The sequence below is a fragment of the Elgaria multicarinata genome, chromosome 14 (assembly GCF_023053635.1).
Source record: "Elgaria multicarinata webbii isolate HBS135686 ecotype San Diego chromosome 14, rElgMul1.1.pri, whole genome shotgun sequence".
NCBI lineage: Eukaryota > Metazoa > Chordata > Lepidosauria > Squamata > Anguidae > Elgaria > Elgaria multicarinata.
Genome location: NC_086184.1, coordinates 20,557,825 through 20,571,752, shown reverse-complemented (window position 1 = coordinate 20,571,752; position 13,928 = coordinate 20,557,825). Strand labels below are relative to the sequence as shown.

The 13,928-nt window shown below is 45.8% G+C and overlaps 1 protein-coding gene across 1 annotated transcript; it reads right to left on the bottom strand.

Moving 5' to 3' along the window:
• Positions 1-11,867: 11,867 nt before the first annotated feature.
• On the bottom strand, positions 11,868-13,173 carry LOC134408692 (eukaryotic translation initiation factor 4E-binding protein 2-like). Its single transcript, XM_063141070.1, has one exon. It carries the CDS (start codon positions 13,171-13,173, stop codon positions 12,823-12,825), a length of 351 nt encoding a protein of 116 aa, XP_062997140.1. The 3' UTR covers positions 11,868-12,822.
• Between the last annotated feature and the right edge of the window lie 755 nt (positions 13,174-13,928).

Below are 13,928 nucleotides of genomic sequence, written 5' to 3'. Positions count from 1 at the left end.
AACCCACCAAGGGTGGATGGTTGGGATGGTTGACCAGCCACCTGCAACTATAAAACAGCTCATGGATTCTGGTGCTTTGTCAACCACCCCAGCAAGACTGGGTTCATATGCGAAGGTAAGCTAAAGCATACCCTGACACAGCTAAAATAATCTAAAGGAACCCTACAATGCGGAATCTCACAGGAAAATTCACCCACGGTGGCTTCTCATTACATAAGAACTGGGCCAGTGAGTGTGTGTTTATGAGTTCAGGCTGATCTGGAATGAAGAAACAGCCGGCAAGGAAAATGTTAAGCAGCCCCTTCTTTTGCCTCTAAATTCAAGATTTGCACGTGTTTGCATGCAAATTGTATCTCACCCAGTATAGGAGAAAACTCTACATTTGCTAGTGGATTTATTTCACTGCCATTTGAAGTCTAAGTATTTGTGGATTGGGAACATTTTGTCCCATGTAATTTCCCCCCCCCTACCAGAACACAGCTAAATTAAATGGCATTTGTTGCTGACCTCTAATTATATTGGGGCCATACCATTTTCTGTATAAACATGAACACAGTCAAACTAATTAAACGCTGACAATAAGTAGAAAAGCATGCTCTAATGAGATCTCTTTTTATCGCCTCTGAAGTCCTGCTTCATCTTTGGCATGTGGTTCATAAGCAAGTCCCTACTAAAGGGGACTTTAGGAGTGCAAATTGCAGCATCAGAAACACAATGTATAAAGTACATCTTTGCAGGCCTTTCCAGAAGCTTAAAAATAATTTAAAAAATGAATTAAACTAAACAAGCATACAAAAACCTTATTTATTTATTTACCAATGGAGGGGGAATTCTTTGGTGTTCGCTGCCATTCTCCCTCCCTCCCTCCCTCCCTGATGCTACAATAAAGGCATTTCTGTTCTCTTACTGTGAAATCCCCCCTGTCTCATTCATGGCATTTTTAAGGGGTGTGTGTGTGTCTCCAGATGGGTCCTATTTGTAACTCTTGAATATTTGCTGCATTGCTTCGCTCTTCTTTCTACAGGAAATCAATTAGGGTGGAACTAATGGAATACCTGCACAGGGTCTTCTGACTGGTGGCACTAGAAGCCATTCATCTGAAAGCACAGTAGGAGATGGGAGTTTGAAGGCATTTGTGGAAAAGGTGGGTTTTTTGAGAAGTGCTTTGAAAAAAACAAGAGAGGTTGTCCCACAGACTCATTCTGGGAGAATATTCAAGGCCCAAGGGGTGACAAGGAAGAAAGGAAGGAATTATGTGAGGGAGCAGGAAGACCTTGTATGATTGAGCTGCTTGAGTAAGGTCACAGGTGGTATTGTCTTGAGGTGCCCCTGTTCTGCCCCCAGGATAGCTGTTTTTATAAGGATACTGTGTTTTTTTATACTTTTTATGTTTTAAAACTTTGTATATTTGTTTTAATGTTTACTGTTTTAAACTTTTGCAAACTGCCCAGAGGGCTTTGGCTATGGGATAGCATATAAATGCAATAAATAAATAAATGCAGAAAGATGGAGTGAGGGAAGGCCAAGGATGAGAAGTTTGTGCAGGACCTGGGACTGGGGATGTCCATTGCATGGGAATCCAAACCTTTGGGGGCCCATTGGATTCCCATGCTGTCCCTAGGCTGGCTTGCTTGAAATCTGGTTCCCCTCCCAACCCTGAGTGTGCACACATTCCCCCAAGTTCCTGAGGCTGTGGTGGCAAAGAGGATGGAGGCAACGTTGCCATGGTGGTTGGGCAGAGGAGCAGGAGAGGAATGCTCCCTCCTGCTCTTTCGCCACCTCTGCAATGCTCACTTGCCATCCCTCTTCTTTCAGTGATGTTTCTGGGTGCATATGGTGTGAAACCTACTGGGTTTCAAAAATCAATCAACCCTTTCACTCTCCAACAATATTTAATGGGAGCAAAAGTATAAGAAGACCAAAACAAGATCTACACCAAACAGGATACTGCACTATGAAAGTGGTATGAAAGCTGTATATATGACCAGGAGCTGCACCACTTCTTTATAGTGGTATTGAAGTGCACTGGCAACTGTTGGGGCCCATTAATACATACCATATACTGCTTTCATACCACTATCATTGTGCTATATCCTGCTTGGTGTAGATCTGGCCCAACTTTATCTAGAATAAATTAAGACAAACAAATGTCTGTTACTAATGAAAAGCTAAGGGAGCTGCACAGTGGCAGCAATGGTCAGAGAAGGGTGGGAGTGGAGCACCATAGGCCATAGTGTTCCCATCCCACCTTCCACCGCTGCCTTCACGGCCACCATGCAAAAGGTGAAATTCCAAGTCAAGCCAGCTGGAGGATTCCTCTGACACCCCTATCTGAGAGCAGAAAGGAACCCAGTGTAGGGATTTAAAGGGAGGTATTATATCGTAGCCCTCTTAGGATCACTTCAAACTACAAGTGGGGAGGGCTCTGCAATGTAAAAAACCATCACCATTTGTGAAGGACTGGGAAGTTATAAAATGCAATAAGTCCTGGAATATAGTTGTTTCCGAGTTAATTTGTTTTTCTGTAGGTAGTAAACCTTGTCTTCCTGTTAGGCAGTAAACCATAGTGGTGATGGATAGAGAAGGGACCAACTTGATATGTTTATGGGAGGAATCTGGCCAGCTTGTTTATGGTGCAAACCGGCGCCAGGACCCAGCTCTTGGTATGTGGGAAAAAGTGGGAGTTAAACTTACCGAGGTCAGGCTGAGGCTTCACACCTGGGGGCTATCTCCTGCCTGGGCTAATTGGGCTTTGTGTGAGAAGAAAGAGCCAATTCCCTCATTAAGAGACAAATAGATAAAAGGCTGATGGGATTAAGTTGGGGCAGGTCTTTAGCCCCGAGGCTATGGACGTTGGCGGTTACCCGGCTGGGGAACTGGGAGAGCGTTAGGGAGCTGTACTTTTGCTGCGAGCTGGTTTTTCTGAAGGCAAGTTGGTCGGTTTGACCAGGGAAGGGAGATTTAGTGGAAAGATTGTCTGTTCTTGTTTGAATGGATTTATGGGTGGTTCTGCCTGACTTATATTTGTCTTATCCATTGTCTACCCCTATTCCCTCTTATTTTTCCATTTTATTTACATGTTTGTAGCTGCTACCAACCAAGTGCCTATTTAGTGGTTGTATTTTTACAATAAACTTTTATCTTGGTTACTTCGGGTACTTGTGTGTTTTATTCCAAGGAAATACTGGTTCTCTGGGTGGGAGCAGTTGGGGGAAAATACCCCGGAGGGACCCTTGGGAAGGACTGATTAACTCAGACTTCCGTTACACCATTTATTTGCATTCTGCTTCTCCCCTTCAGAGAGCAGCCCAAGGTGACTAATATGGAACATTTCTCGATGAGCATTTTAGAGCACACTCGTGACTGGGCACTCACAGATCTTCGCAGGCCATTTTGACAATACTGTGAACCTCCACTTTCTCTCCTGTTCCTTCTGCTCTTTTTTCTGTCACAAAATAAGACCTGGAAAATCTGATTCTTCTTAGCTAGAACAATAATTGGTGCTATTTCCTGCCATGTGCAGGAGAGGTTGCAATTTTTTTATTATTATTGAATGGGCCGCATGATCGCTGCTTGCATCCTCTTTCTTCCCCATGTGATTCTGCCTGTCCCTATTGTGGAAAAGAAGCAGGAAGCAAAGCAACGATAAGGAAATGTGATCCCCCCCCCCAATCTGAAAATGCTCATTATCATTCCTGGATGTGGAAAAACAAGCATTATCTGGGAAGGAAATAGGTGTATTCCTTTTTTTAAAAAAACCCCCAACACATTAGTGTTCTAAATGTAGAGGAATTATTATTATTATTATTATTATTATTATTATTATTATTATTATTATTATTATTTTGAGGGAGCCTCTATAGGCAGTTCCCCACTTGCAGCTCAAATTCACTAGCCTCAGGGTGACTGTGGGCCCTTTCAGATGCCACTGAGGGCTCTGTGGTTATCTTAGCCATGCTTTTCTGTGGTTAGCACTAACCAGAAGCTAACCACTAACCAACAACCCTGTCCAGTTTCTGGTTTCCTAAACCACATGCTAACCACAAAGCAGTTAGATGAGTGCCTGAGTCCTCCAAATGTTCCACCCTGTATCCCATCAGCCCTTGTGCTAAGAGAGCTGGCAGTTGTGTGATTTAGGCTAGTTAGGACGCTCCATATTGCTAGCTCTATGATTCCGGCCCCTTAACCACAGGTTAACCACATCAGACGACACCTTAAGCCAAAGTTAGTGCCACTAACTCTGCTTTAGAACAGGGTTAGTGAAGCTGACTGCAATGGAGAGACCTGGTTAAGGAAAACACATGTCAGATGAGACTGCTGCGTAACCAAAAACCCTTAACCAGCATGGTTCACGGCATCGCCTGAATGGAGCCTGTGCCATGTAATTATTCCATAGCTCCTCTTCCATTTAATTTCCCCCTCACCTGCCATGGCTATTAGGCTCTTTAACTTTGAGAGCAGTAGATGATGAAGGAGAGGTTAGAGGGACTGGGCAGAAGGCACAACAGCCTCCTAGGTGTACAATGAAGTAAAGACAATCTCTCCAGACTAGGATATTTGAAAATCATTGGAAACTGCACAGGGGTACAAAATCAGCCCAGTGGCTAGGCAGGTTTTTTTATTATTATTATTCTAGAAGCAGGTAAGAATGCAAAGATGCTGCTCGCCTCCCCCAGGGACCTTGTTGGCTCTTAAAACAGGCCAGGGTTGAAGTCACTGAAGGCTGTAATTAAACAACAAATGATACTTTGGAGAGCAAGATAAGGTCAGCACACTCAACATTTGAAAGGGTCAGTAATTAGCCATGTGTCACTATTAGAGCCCTGGGAACAGTGTAGTATTACCAATTAGAAGGCCACCGTCCTCCCTAATCAGGCATGGGGGAAACTTGACAGGGACATTTGTTCTCAGTTTGTGCTTCTGAAATAATAATGCACAGGAACATTGCCAGGGTAGGTGGGTCGCACTGCACACTGGACTCAACCTCTTAGACAACAAGGGCTTTCGAATGAGGAATTCATGGTTTGCCGTTCTACATAGGGCCATTTCATACATTATGCAGAGTCAAACTGGACTTGTCACCACATCGACACTGAGCAGGGAGACTCCGAGCTTTTCTACATGAGGCTGCCAATCTGCTTTCAGTTTTATCGCAGAATTGAGATCTGAGCTCTACACAAAGCGTTTTTCCTTTCCTGCTACATAGCCTGTAGGTGATGCTGTGCTATTGCAGAATAGCCCAATTACACACATAGAAAAATGTCTTTTCTTTTGCTTTCAGAAATACTGCTCCATTTCTCCCCACTCAAAAGCAACCAACCAACCAACCAACCAGGAAAGTCCCCTTGAAAAACAGAAGCTGAACCAACAGGTCATGGCATTGTCTAAAGAATGTGTAAACAACAGAGATTAAGGAATCACTAATGGACAATAAAGGTATTGTGTAGAAAAGTTCATAGTCAGGGGCAGTATCTGCATAATGGATCATGTGTTCTCCATGAGAAGGTCCCAGGTCCTTGGCATCTCCAGTTAGAAGGATCCTCTAGCAGGAGTCAGGAAGAGTACTGGATATCCTGGAGTTCTGTTGCTAATGAAAGAAGACAATACAGAACTTGATGGCCCAATGGTATAAGGTGCCTTCCTATGAACAAACCTGCTACCCCCAAATCTTAGGCAACAAGAAACCTGCTAGTCTTCAAGGTGACACAGAACTCTTTTTTTGCATGTGTTTTCTTCCACATAGTAACAGACAGAGATATATGTAGATATGAGAACTTCTTTGTTTACATTTCGCATACCATTCATTTATTTGATTGACTCAACATGAGATAATGATTCCTTTCTCCCAACCTAGTTTTGTCATCTGAGGAAGGTCAAATGGTTCTGAGAGACAGATTATGTGATGATAATTGCCAGCAAACATTAACATTGGAATTCTGATGTGCTTTCTGAATGGCTTGTATATATTAGAAAGGGACTGAGATAGCAGATAGATCTACTTTTAAAAATATTGGAAGAGCAAAAGTTCAGAACGCATCAGGATACCAAGGCTGACATCCTATACTCACTTATAAGTCCTATTGAACTCAGGAGGGCTTTCTTCTGAGTAGACATGGCTAGAATTGCACTGTAAAACAGTTTGGGGCCAGGACTGTCTCCTCTCACATGGATTTGACAATAAGCAATAAAAGTCCTTCAAGTCCCTCTGTCAAGTTTGCAAATGTATGTTATCTGATTCACATACCTTTCAAGGTGTACACTTATAGCATCTTAGGTATACAACTAAAAACGTAATATATGAAGTGCTCCTCTTAAGTGCTACTGTCATTTATATTAGATAAAATATGGATTCCATGTCATTTTGGCCATATTCGATTCATTTTTGCCCAGCCCCCAATATATGGAAGGGTGCACAAACAGTAATTGGGGATGTGTGTGAATGAATGGGGCTCATCCTCACACACTTGGATGTAGAATAGGCTTACAAGAGTCTACATAATTTAGAAATATCAATCATGATTGGAAGCAGAATTCCTTGGCATCTAGAATAAATGCCCCTCAGTATGAGTACATCATATGGTCACTGCTGAAGCCCCAACTTTAATTGCCTGTTCATAATTTCATTTCATTCATTACATTTCTATATTGCCTTAAAGCCAAAGCTTTCTACGCAGTTCATTAAAAAACCCCATTAAAATGCATTATATAAGGTATAAAACCATAAAACAGATAGCTCACAACATATAGCTCAAACAATTTAAAACCATCAACCTGACCAAAAGGTCTCATTATATGCTACCAAATGCCTGAAAGAAGATGGGAGAAAAGATGACAATGTTAGCACTGGGTGAGTCTTGTTGGAAGATGATTCCAGAAATGGGGGCCACCACTGAGAAAGGCCTTTTCTTTGTTGCTACCCCCTGAGACTCCCTTGGAGGAGGATTCTAGAGGAGGCCCTTGAGTGCAGAGAGTAGTGTATTGGTCAGTCCATGCCAGGAGAGGCATTCCATCCGGTACTGTGACCCTGTGCCATGTAAGGCTTTATAGGTTGAAACCAGCACCTTGAATTGGGCTTGGAAACGTACATGCAACCAGTGGAAGTGGGTCAAATTGGTGTTATATAATCAGACCATCTTGTCCCCACTATCATTCTGGCTTCCACATTTTGCACAAGCTGGAGCTTCATCATTCAAGGGGAAAACAAAAACAAAAACCCTGCCTACAACATCAGATTTAGTTTGAGTACTTCCAAGTCCGACTCTCTGAATTCCCTTCTTCCTTTCCTTTGTCCTTTTGTCCTTTAGAAAACAGAGGGGCTCCTTTATAACCAGGGTTTTTGTGTGTGCAATTTTTCCAGTACGTTTGTTTCCAGTGAGCTAGCACTGATGTCCATCTCTACAGCAATTTCAGCCACAGCAGCTTCGCTTTTTTTATAATATAAAATGTTCAACTTCAGCACATACGTTTCTGAGTTCCTTCCAAAACTGCCTTGCTGCTAGGACTATCCCTGTTCTGCAGCAGGGTGAAGCCAGCTGCTTCAGTGGGGGACAGGACTGCCTTGGAGGATAGATGATGGTGGTAATGTCTGATATGTAGGATATTCAGCACAATATATAAAGACTGGTATGTAGGATATTCAACAAAAGCTGCCATAACCCATTGATATCAAGTTATACATAGAGACCAATGAGAGAGAATGAAATAAACCCAACATTACAATGAATTAATTTAAATAGTCAGAAGTAACTGCCAAAAGCCCAACTGAAACATGACAGCCTTTGTGTGATGCCCAAGGGCTATTAGGAAAAGACCTCCTTCAGATGGCGGAGGGAGGATCACGTTCCCTTACCATTGGCTCTGAAGCTGCATCTCTCCTGCTTCTGCAATGAGCTGTGATTACATGGAGGAAGAGAGCACAAAGAGAATCGACCACATGGCCTATTCAATGAACAAAAAACCTAAGGTTTATAAAACAACGTTAAGGACGTACACTTTTCCACCAAGCACCAAAAAGCGGGGAAATTGGGAGGTAAGGCTCACCAGCCTTAACGCCACATCCTCCCTAAGGAGGCAGAAAGTACCAGTGAAATTCTCATTCTGCCAAAGCAGATAAACCATGAGGACAGGATGGAGAATAGGATATGCAGAGGTGACTGTGGGGTTGTGGAAAACTGATGACGAACAACTTAGAGCCACCTACTTCTTTTTTTGTTTAGAGCAGCCCTTCCCCAACCTGGTGCCCTCCAAAGGTGTTGGACTGCGACGATCCATCATTGCAAGTCAGTATGTCCGATGGTCAGAAATGCTGGGACAGCAGGATGGGGAACGTAGGGCAGCACCTCCAGGCAAGCCCCCCCACCCCACCCCACTTACCTGCTCTGTCGTCGCTGGGCCCAAGCTTGAACTGAGCGCCCTGGTGCACCTGGAAGCAATGCCACACCTGCAGCCTTGCTTCTGGGTGGACCCAGGGGCTCAATTTAAGCCTGGGCCAGGCGACGACAGAGCAAGTAAGAACACCCCCCCCACCTGGCCCCTTACCTGGACCTTAACTTCTGTTGAAGCCTTGGACTCAATTGACTCCTGGGATGGAAGGCAGAGAGGAAGGTAAGTCGCTCCTCTATCCCCCTCCCTGGCCAGGGACCACCTCCGCCCCTGCCACCGTTCGCTCGCCCCCCCCACCGCGCGCTCACATACCGGTCGCCGCTCACCACCCGCTCCAGGTTTCGAAGTGAGGACGCTGGGGTTGTGGGGGAGACTTTAAAGCGGCGTACCAGGAAGTGGATTTCTGGTGCGCCACTATAAAGCCTCCACCTCCAACCCCACCATCCTGGCTTCGAAGCCTGGAGCGGGCGGTGACCGTCAGGAGGTAAGTGGCCGCGCGGAAGCCCACCCCCACACCCCACCGGCACGGCCCACAGCCGCCGCTGCCGCAGACTCTACGGCGGCGGCGGTGGGGCGAGGGAAGCCCCCACACCCCATCGGTGCAGCGTGACCCGGCCTACCCTAGCCTACAGCTGCCACCACCGGCGGATCTACGGCGGCAGTGGCAGGGCCAGGGAAGCCCCACCCCACTCCACCCCACCGGCGCTGCCCGGTCCACCCTGGCCTGCCGCCGCCGCTTGAACAGCGGCAGCGGCGAAGGCCAGGGAATCCCTACACACACACACACCTTCACTCAACTCCTTCCTCGTTGCAGGCCAGGTGAGAAATGGCATCCCCAGCATAACAGGAAGTGATGCAAAGGCCTATTACGTCACTTCTGGTTATGCTAGGGACTCCATTTCCCACCGGCCCTGCAATGAGGAATGAGGTAAGTACCTCCTCTCCTCCCCACCCCCCGGCTAGGGCCCCCCACCTCCCACTCCCCAACGCCCCCCATCCCCCGCCGCATGGTCACTTACCTTCCTATGTTCACCTCCCGCTCTAGGCTTTGAAGTCAGGATGGGGGGGTTGGAGGCGGACGCCTCCAACTCCAGCGTCCTGCCTTCGAAGCCTGGAGCGGGAGCTGAATATAGGAAGGTAAGTGACAGCGCGGATGCACTCCCAGCCCCCCATCGCACCACCCCATCATGGCCCGGTCCAGTCCCGCAGGGCCCTGCCTGCCACCACCGTAGTTTCTACGGCGGCGGCGTGGCCTAGGGAATTCCCCCAACACCTGGTCCTGGCCTCCTGCCGCTACCGCAGTAGGCAGCGACGGGGGCCATGGAATCACCCCCTTACCCCGCACAACATCACTTACCTTCCTCCTCCACCATCCGTCGCAAGATTTAATTTAGCCCATGGCTTTAAGTGTAAGTAAAGGCCTTGGCCTTTACTTCCTCTTAAAGCCATGGCCGAAATGTAATCTTGCGACGGATGGTGGAGGAGGAAGGTAAGTCTCCGCTTCCCCCCCTGGGCCTGGGCGGCGGCCCCTGACAACCCCCCTACTCCCCCCGTCCAAGCCCAACCCCCCCACAATGTCGCCGTTGTGAAACCGGGGGGCGACTTCCACCCCCCGGTTCCCACCCACTACACCTGGGTCCACCGTTGCATGAATGCAGCGGCGGCTCCAGGCAAGCCCCCTCACCCCACTTACCTGAGACCCGTCGGGGATGAGCGCCGGCTGCACTCTCCCTGCTTTCCCCCCTCCCTCTGGGGATTCTGATGGTCACACGCATGTGTGAGCTTATCAGATTCCCCATAGGGAAACATGGTGTTTTTAAAAAAATAATTTAAAATTGATGGAACGGTCTTTCGAAAAAAAGAAAGGCCATTCCATTAATGGGTTGGATAGGGGAATGCAATCCAACTAATGGATTGCATAGGGAGGCTTCCCCTTTTGCGCTATAAGTGCGCAAAAAAAGTCGCCAACCAGGAAGTAAAAAAAATCAGATCGTGACAGACATACTTTCCCCCCTTTTCAGCTTTAAACCCCCATCCAGCCCTCAATATTCCAGCAATCTCCCTGAAATGCACAGGGAATGTAAAGCCAGCATTTCTTTCTGGCAGTACTGCATTTCAGAAAGATTGCTGGAATATTTTTTATTTTAGGGCGCTAGGTTGACCCTCCCCCCAGTAACTCCATTTAACATGGCGGAATGTTCATTTTACTGACCGTCCTTAACTACACTGTGTACAACTGTGCGCAGTGTAATTATATTTAGTGGGGCATCGCCCTCTAGTGGTCATTTTATAGCAAAACCTTTCCTGCACATGTTAGGAAACTACGCCATATAATGTTCTAGCTCAAAAGAGTCACATTTAATGATGATTATTTTATAATGAAAAATATGGCGGAAGGAAAAGGAGACGAGCAGGAGACACACAGGAGGAAAATGTCATCATTAAAATGACCCACAAATATCCAGTCATGAATGCTCATTTGAAGAAGATCAAAGTGAGAGGTGGATTTAGCCAGATTTAGTAGAAGGGAATTTTTAAAATGATATAATAATGCTGAGTCTGATTTCTGACACATCTCATCTGAATGGAACCTGTGTGTGTGTGTGTGTGTGTGTGTGTGTGTGTGTGTTTCTTTCAAGGTCTTGGGAACCAGCTAATGTTCGCCTAGCAACAACAGATACAAGAAAATATAGAATTTCAATAAGGCTGTCACTTACCTCTGAAGCAAGTCAGTTTTGTTCCTCTCAGCAGGAGGAGGCAGTTCTTTCTACCTAATAGAGATCTTTAAAATAATAATAATAATAAAAAAGAAAAGAAAATATTAAAAGAAAATCTTTTCCTTGGAAAATCTTTTACCCCCAGCAGTTTTTGATGTTTTTAAATTTTTGCTGGAGTATTTTTTCCTCTCCAGAAAAATAATAATAAAAAAGAACCATTCTCTTTCTCTCCATAAAGAGTTATAAGTGGTCAATCAGTTATTTTCAATTGCTTTTGTTGGCCTCTTGTATAGAGAGATTTTCTTCTCGTCTCTCCTTTTTGCTCTAACTGGACTTTTTTTTTTCTTTTTTTGGTAAGAATGGTTCACATATGTGACATACAAAAGAGAAATAAACGAGAAAAGAGGCTTCCCCGGAAAGATGTTTTGCAGATAAGTGTTTCTGCATTCTTTCAAGGTGGCATGGCACTTATTATTCTGGGATGTTGAAACCTTGCCTATATTTTATGTATTGAAAGAAAGAGTCCTGATAGGACTTGGAAACAGGAGAGAAAACATTTAACCTCTAGCTCCCTGGCTTAAATTAGATGGAGAGAAAGAGCTTACCTGGAAATTTAGGATAATTGATGTGGGTTATTTGGAGGAGCTTTCAGTATATGAAATGAACAACCTGTATTTCTTTGCAATCACATTTTCACAGGCTGTTACCAGAGAAGCTAAGTTCATGATGAAACTTTCATGGCAAATATTATTATTTTGAATTTTGCAAAGAATCCAGAAGACTTTAAAACAGCAGCAAAAATTGAAGGACTGAGGACACACAGTATTGAGAACCATCAAGCATGGTACTCCCAAATTATATCAGAAGAAAATGTGGTTCCCCTTTAACACTGATGGGTTCAAACAAAGAAATTGAAATGGGAAGGTTTTCCCCCCTCAGAAATGGGAGGTTCAAGGAGGCACTCCTTGGGATGAAATGAAAAATGAAATGGGTGTATGATGAAGCAATGGCTCTTTCTAAGTTGTCCACCTGTTCTAAAGATACAGGATAGGAACTTATTAAGGGAAAGGACAAAAGAAATCACAGCAATGCTCATTCAGCAGACTGCGTCCATATGCAAAAATAGACTATCTAGTTAGAACCAGTTGAGGAACAAGAATTAGAACCCAAGGAAGAGGATTCCGCACATCAAGAAAAGACACATCAAAACTGGTTAATGAACTGGCATCAGGTTAACATCAGTTAAGGGGGAGGAAAACGACGGCAGTATCAGGTCCCTTCAAGCATATATCCACCCCTTCCATGGCCCTTTTGTGTTTTGCAATAAATATCAATTGTTGATGGAAGCACATTCTCGCATGTGCATGATTTGGTAAGTTGTCTCTAAAGTGCGAGAAGCCAAAATATATTCCTTAGCTCTATAAATTTACCATGGGCTTCAATTCAGTCACAGACCAGGGAGATGAGAGGTTTAAAAAAAAGTGAGGGAGGGAAGAAGAGGGGTAGGGGAAGCATAGCATGGCTAATAGGTATCAAGGGGATGGCAGAGGTGGGAGTGGGACATCGTCCTCTTATCCTTTGGCACTTCAAAAGCTGAAGTGAGGATGCTACTGGAAACAGCGGCTGCTTCTTCCATCCTTCAAGTTATTGATCCTGACGGCCGAATTGGATGTGCACAGGTGATCAGGAGTTGCTGTCTCTCCATGGTTACCCTCAAGGAAGTTCAGATGTCCATCTCAAAGTGAGCATCATCACCAATTATAGGCTTCCCTTCATGATTGTTCAGATTATTTACTTCCACTCTGGAATCGTCAGTCATGGAGCCAGGGCTGGTAACTCCTGGGATATTCGGAAGGTGGCAAGGAGGAGTCTGAGCCATAGGAGAATTGCAGTGATCTAACAGAAACTTGCAGTCATAAATGATTCGGGTACCTCCAGGAGTGGTGGAGAACAGGGTCCCTCTGGGCGTGGTGCAATAGTCATGAGGTAGCTGCGAGGAGTTGCTGATGGGCACCATCCTGGTGGGGATGGCGTGGCTCTGGCTGTGCTGGTGGATGCCGCCAGAGGAGGTCATCGCCCTGTTCTATTGTCCCGGGGTGGGAGGAAGGGGAATAAAAGTGGCCGGGTAGGAAAGAGACGCGAGGGGTGGAAAAATGAAAGAAAAGGTGGCGAGGGGCGGAATAAGGATGCTGAAGGAGGAGGAGGTGGGGGGTGCGGCGGCGCTTTACTTCCTTCGGGGGCGAGTCGGGGGCGACGGCCGCTTCTCTGTCTCTGGCTCCGGGGCACTTTCATCTTCGACCACCGCCTCCACCACCACCTTCTCCTTCGGCCTCCGCCAGCAGCAGGAAATGAGGGGGCCGGGAGGAGAGGCAGGGACAGGCAGTGAAGGAGGGGCAGAGAGAGGAGGCAGGAGCAGGCGAAGAGTCCCGCGGGCAAGGGTTGCTGCTGGTCCCGCAGCAGCTTGTAAAACCGGCGCCTCCGTGAACTCGAGCGGCGGAAGGCCCTCATGGCACTGGTCTGCCTCATTCTTCTGCTTCTTGTGACAGATTTCCTCTTTACATGCTGAAAAGGAAAGGGGATCTGTTTGTTAACACTTTCCCCCCATTTTCATTTATTGCACAGAAATCACAAGAAAGGCACTGGAGGATTGCTGCATCATGAAATTGACCAGGAAATTTCCTTGTGTGGCCAGTCATGAACCTGCTATACACAGCTCATTTAGAGGAGCTCTTTATGCCTGACAGACAGAACAGTGGGCAGGATCTACTATACATTTTATAATGGTTTATAACAGTATTGGGCCCAGGACACATTCCATATACAGTTTTC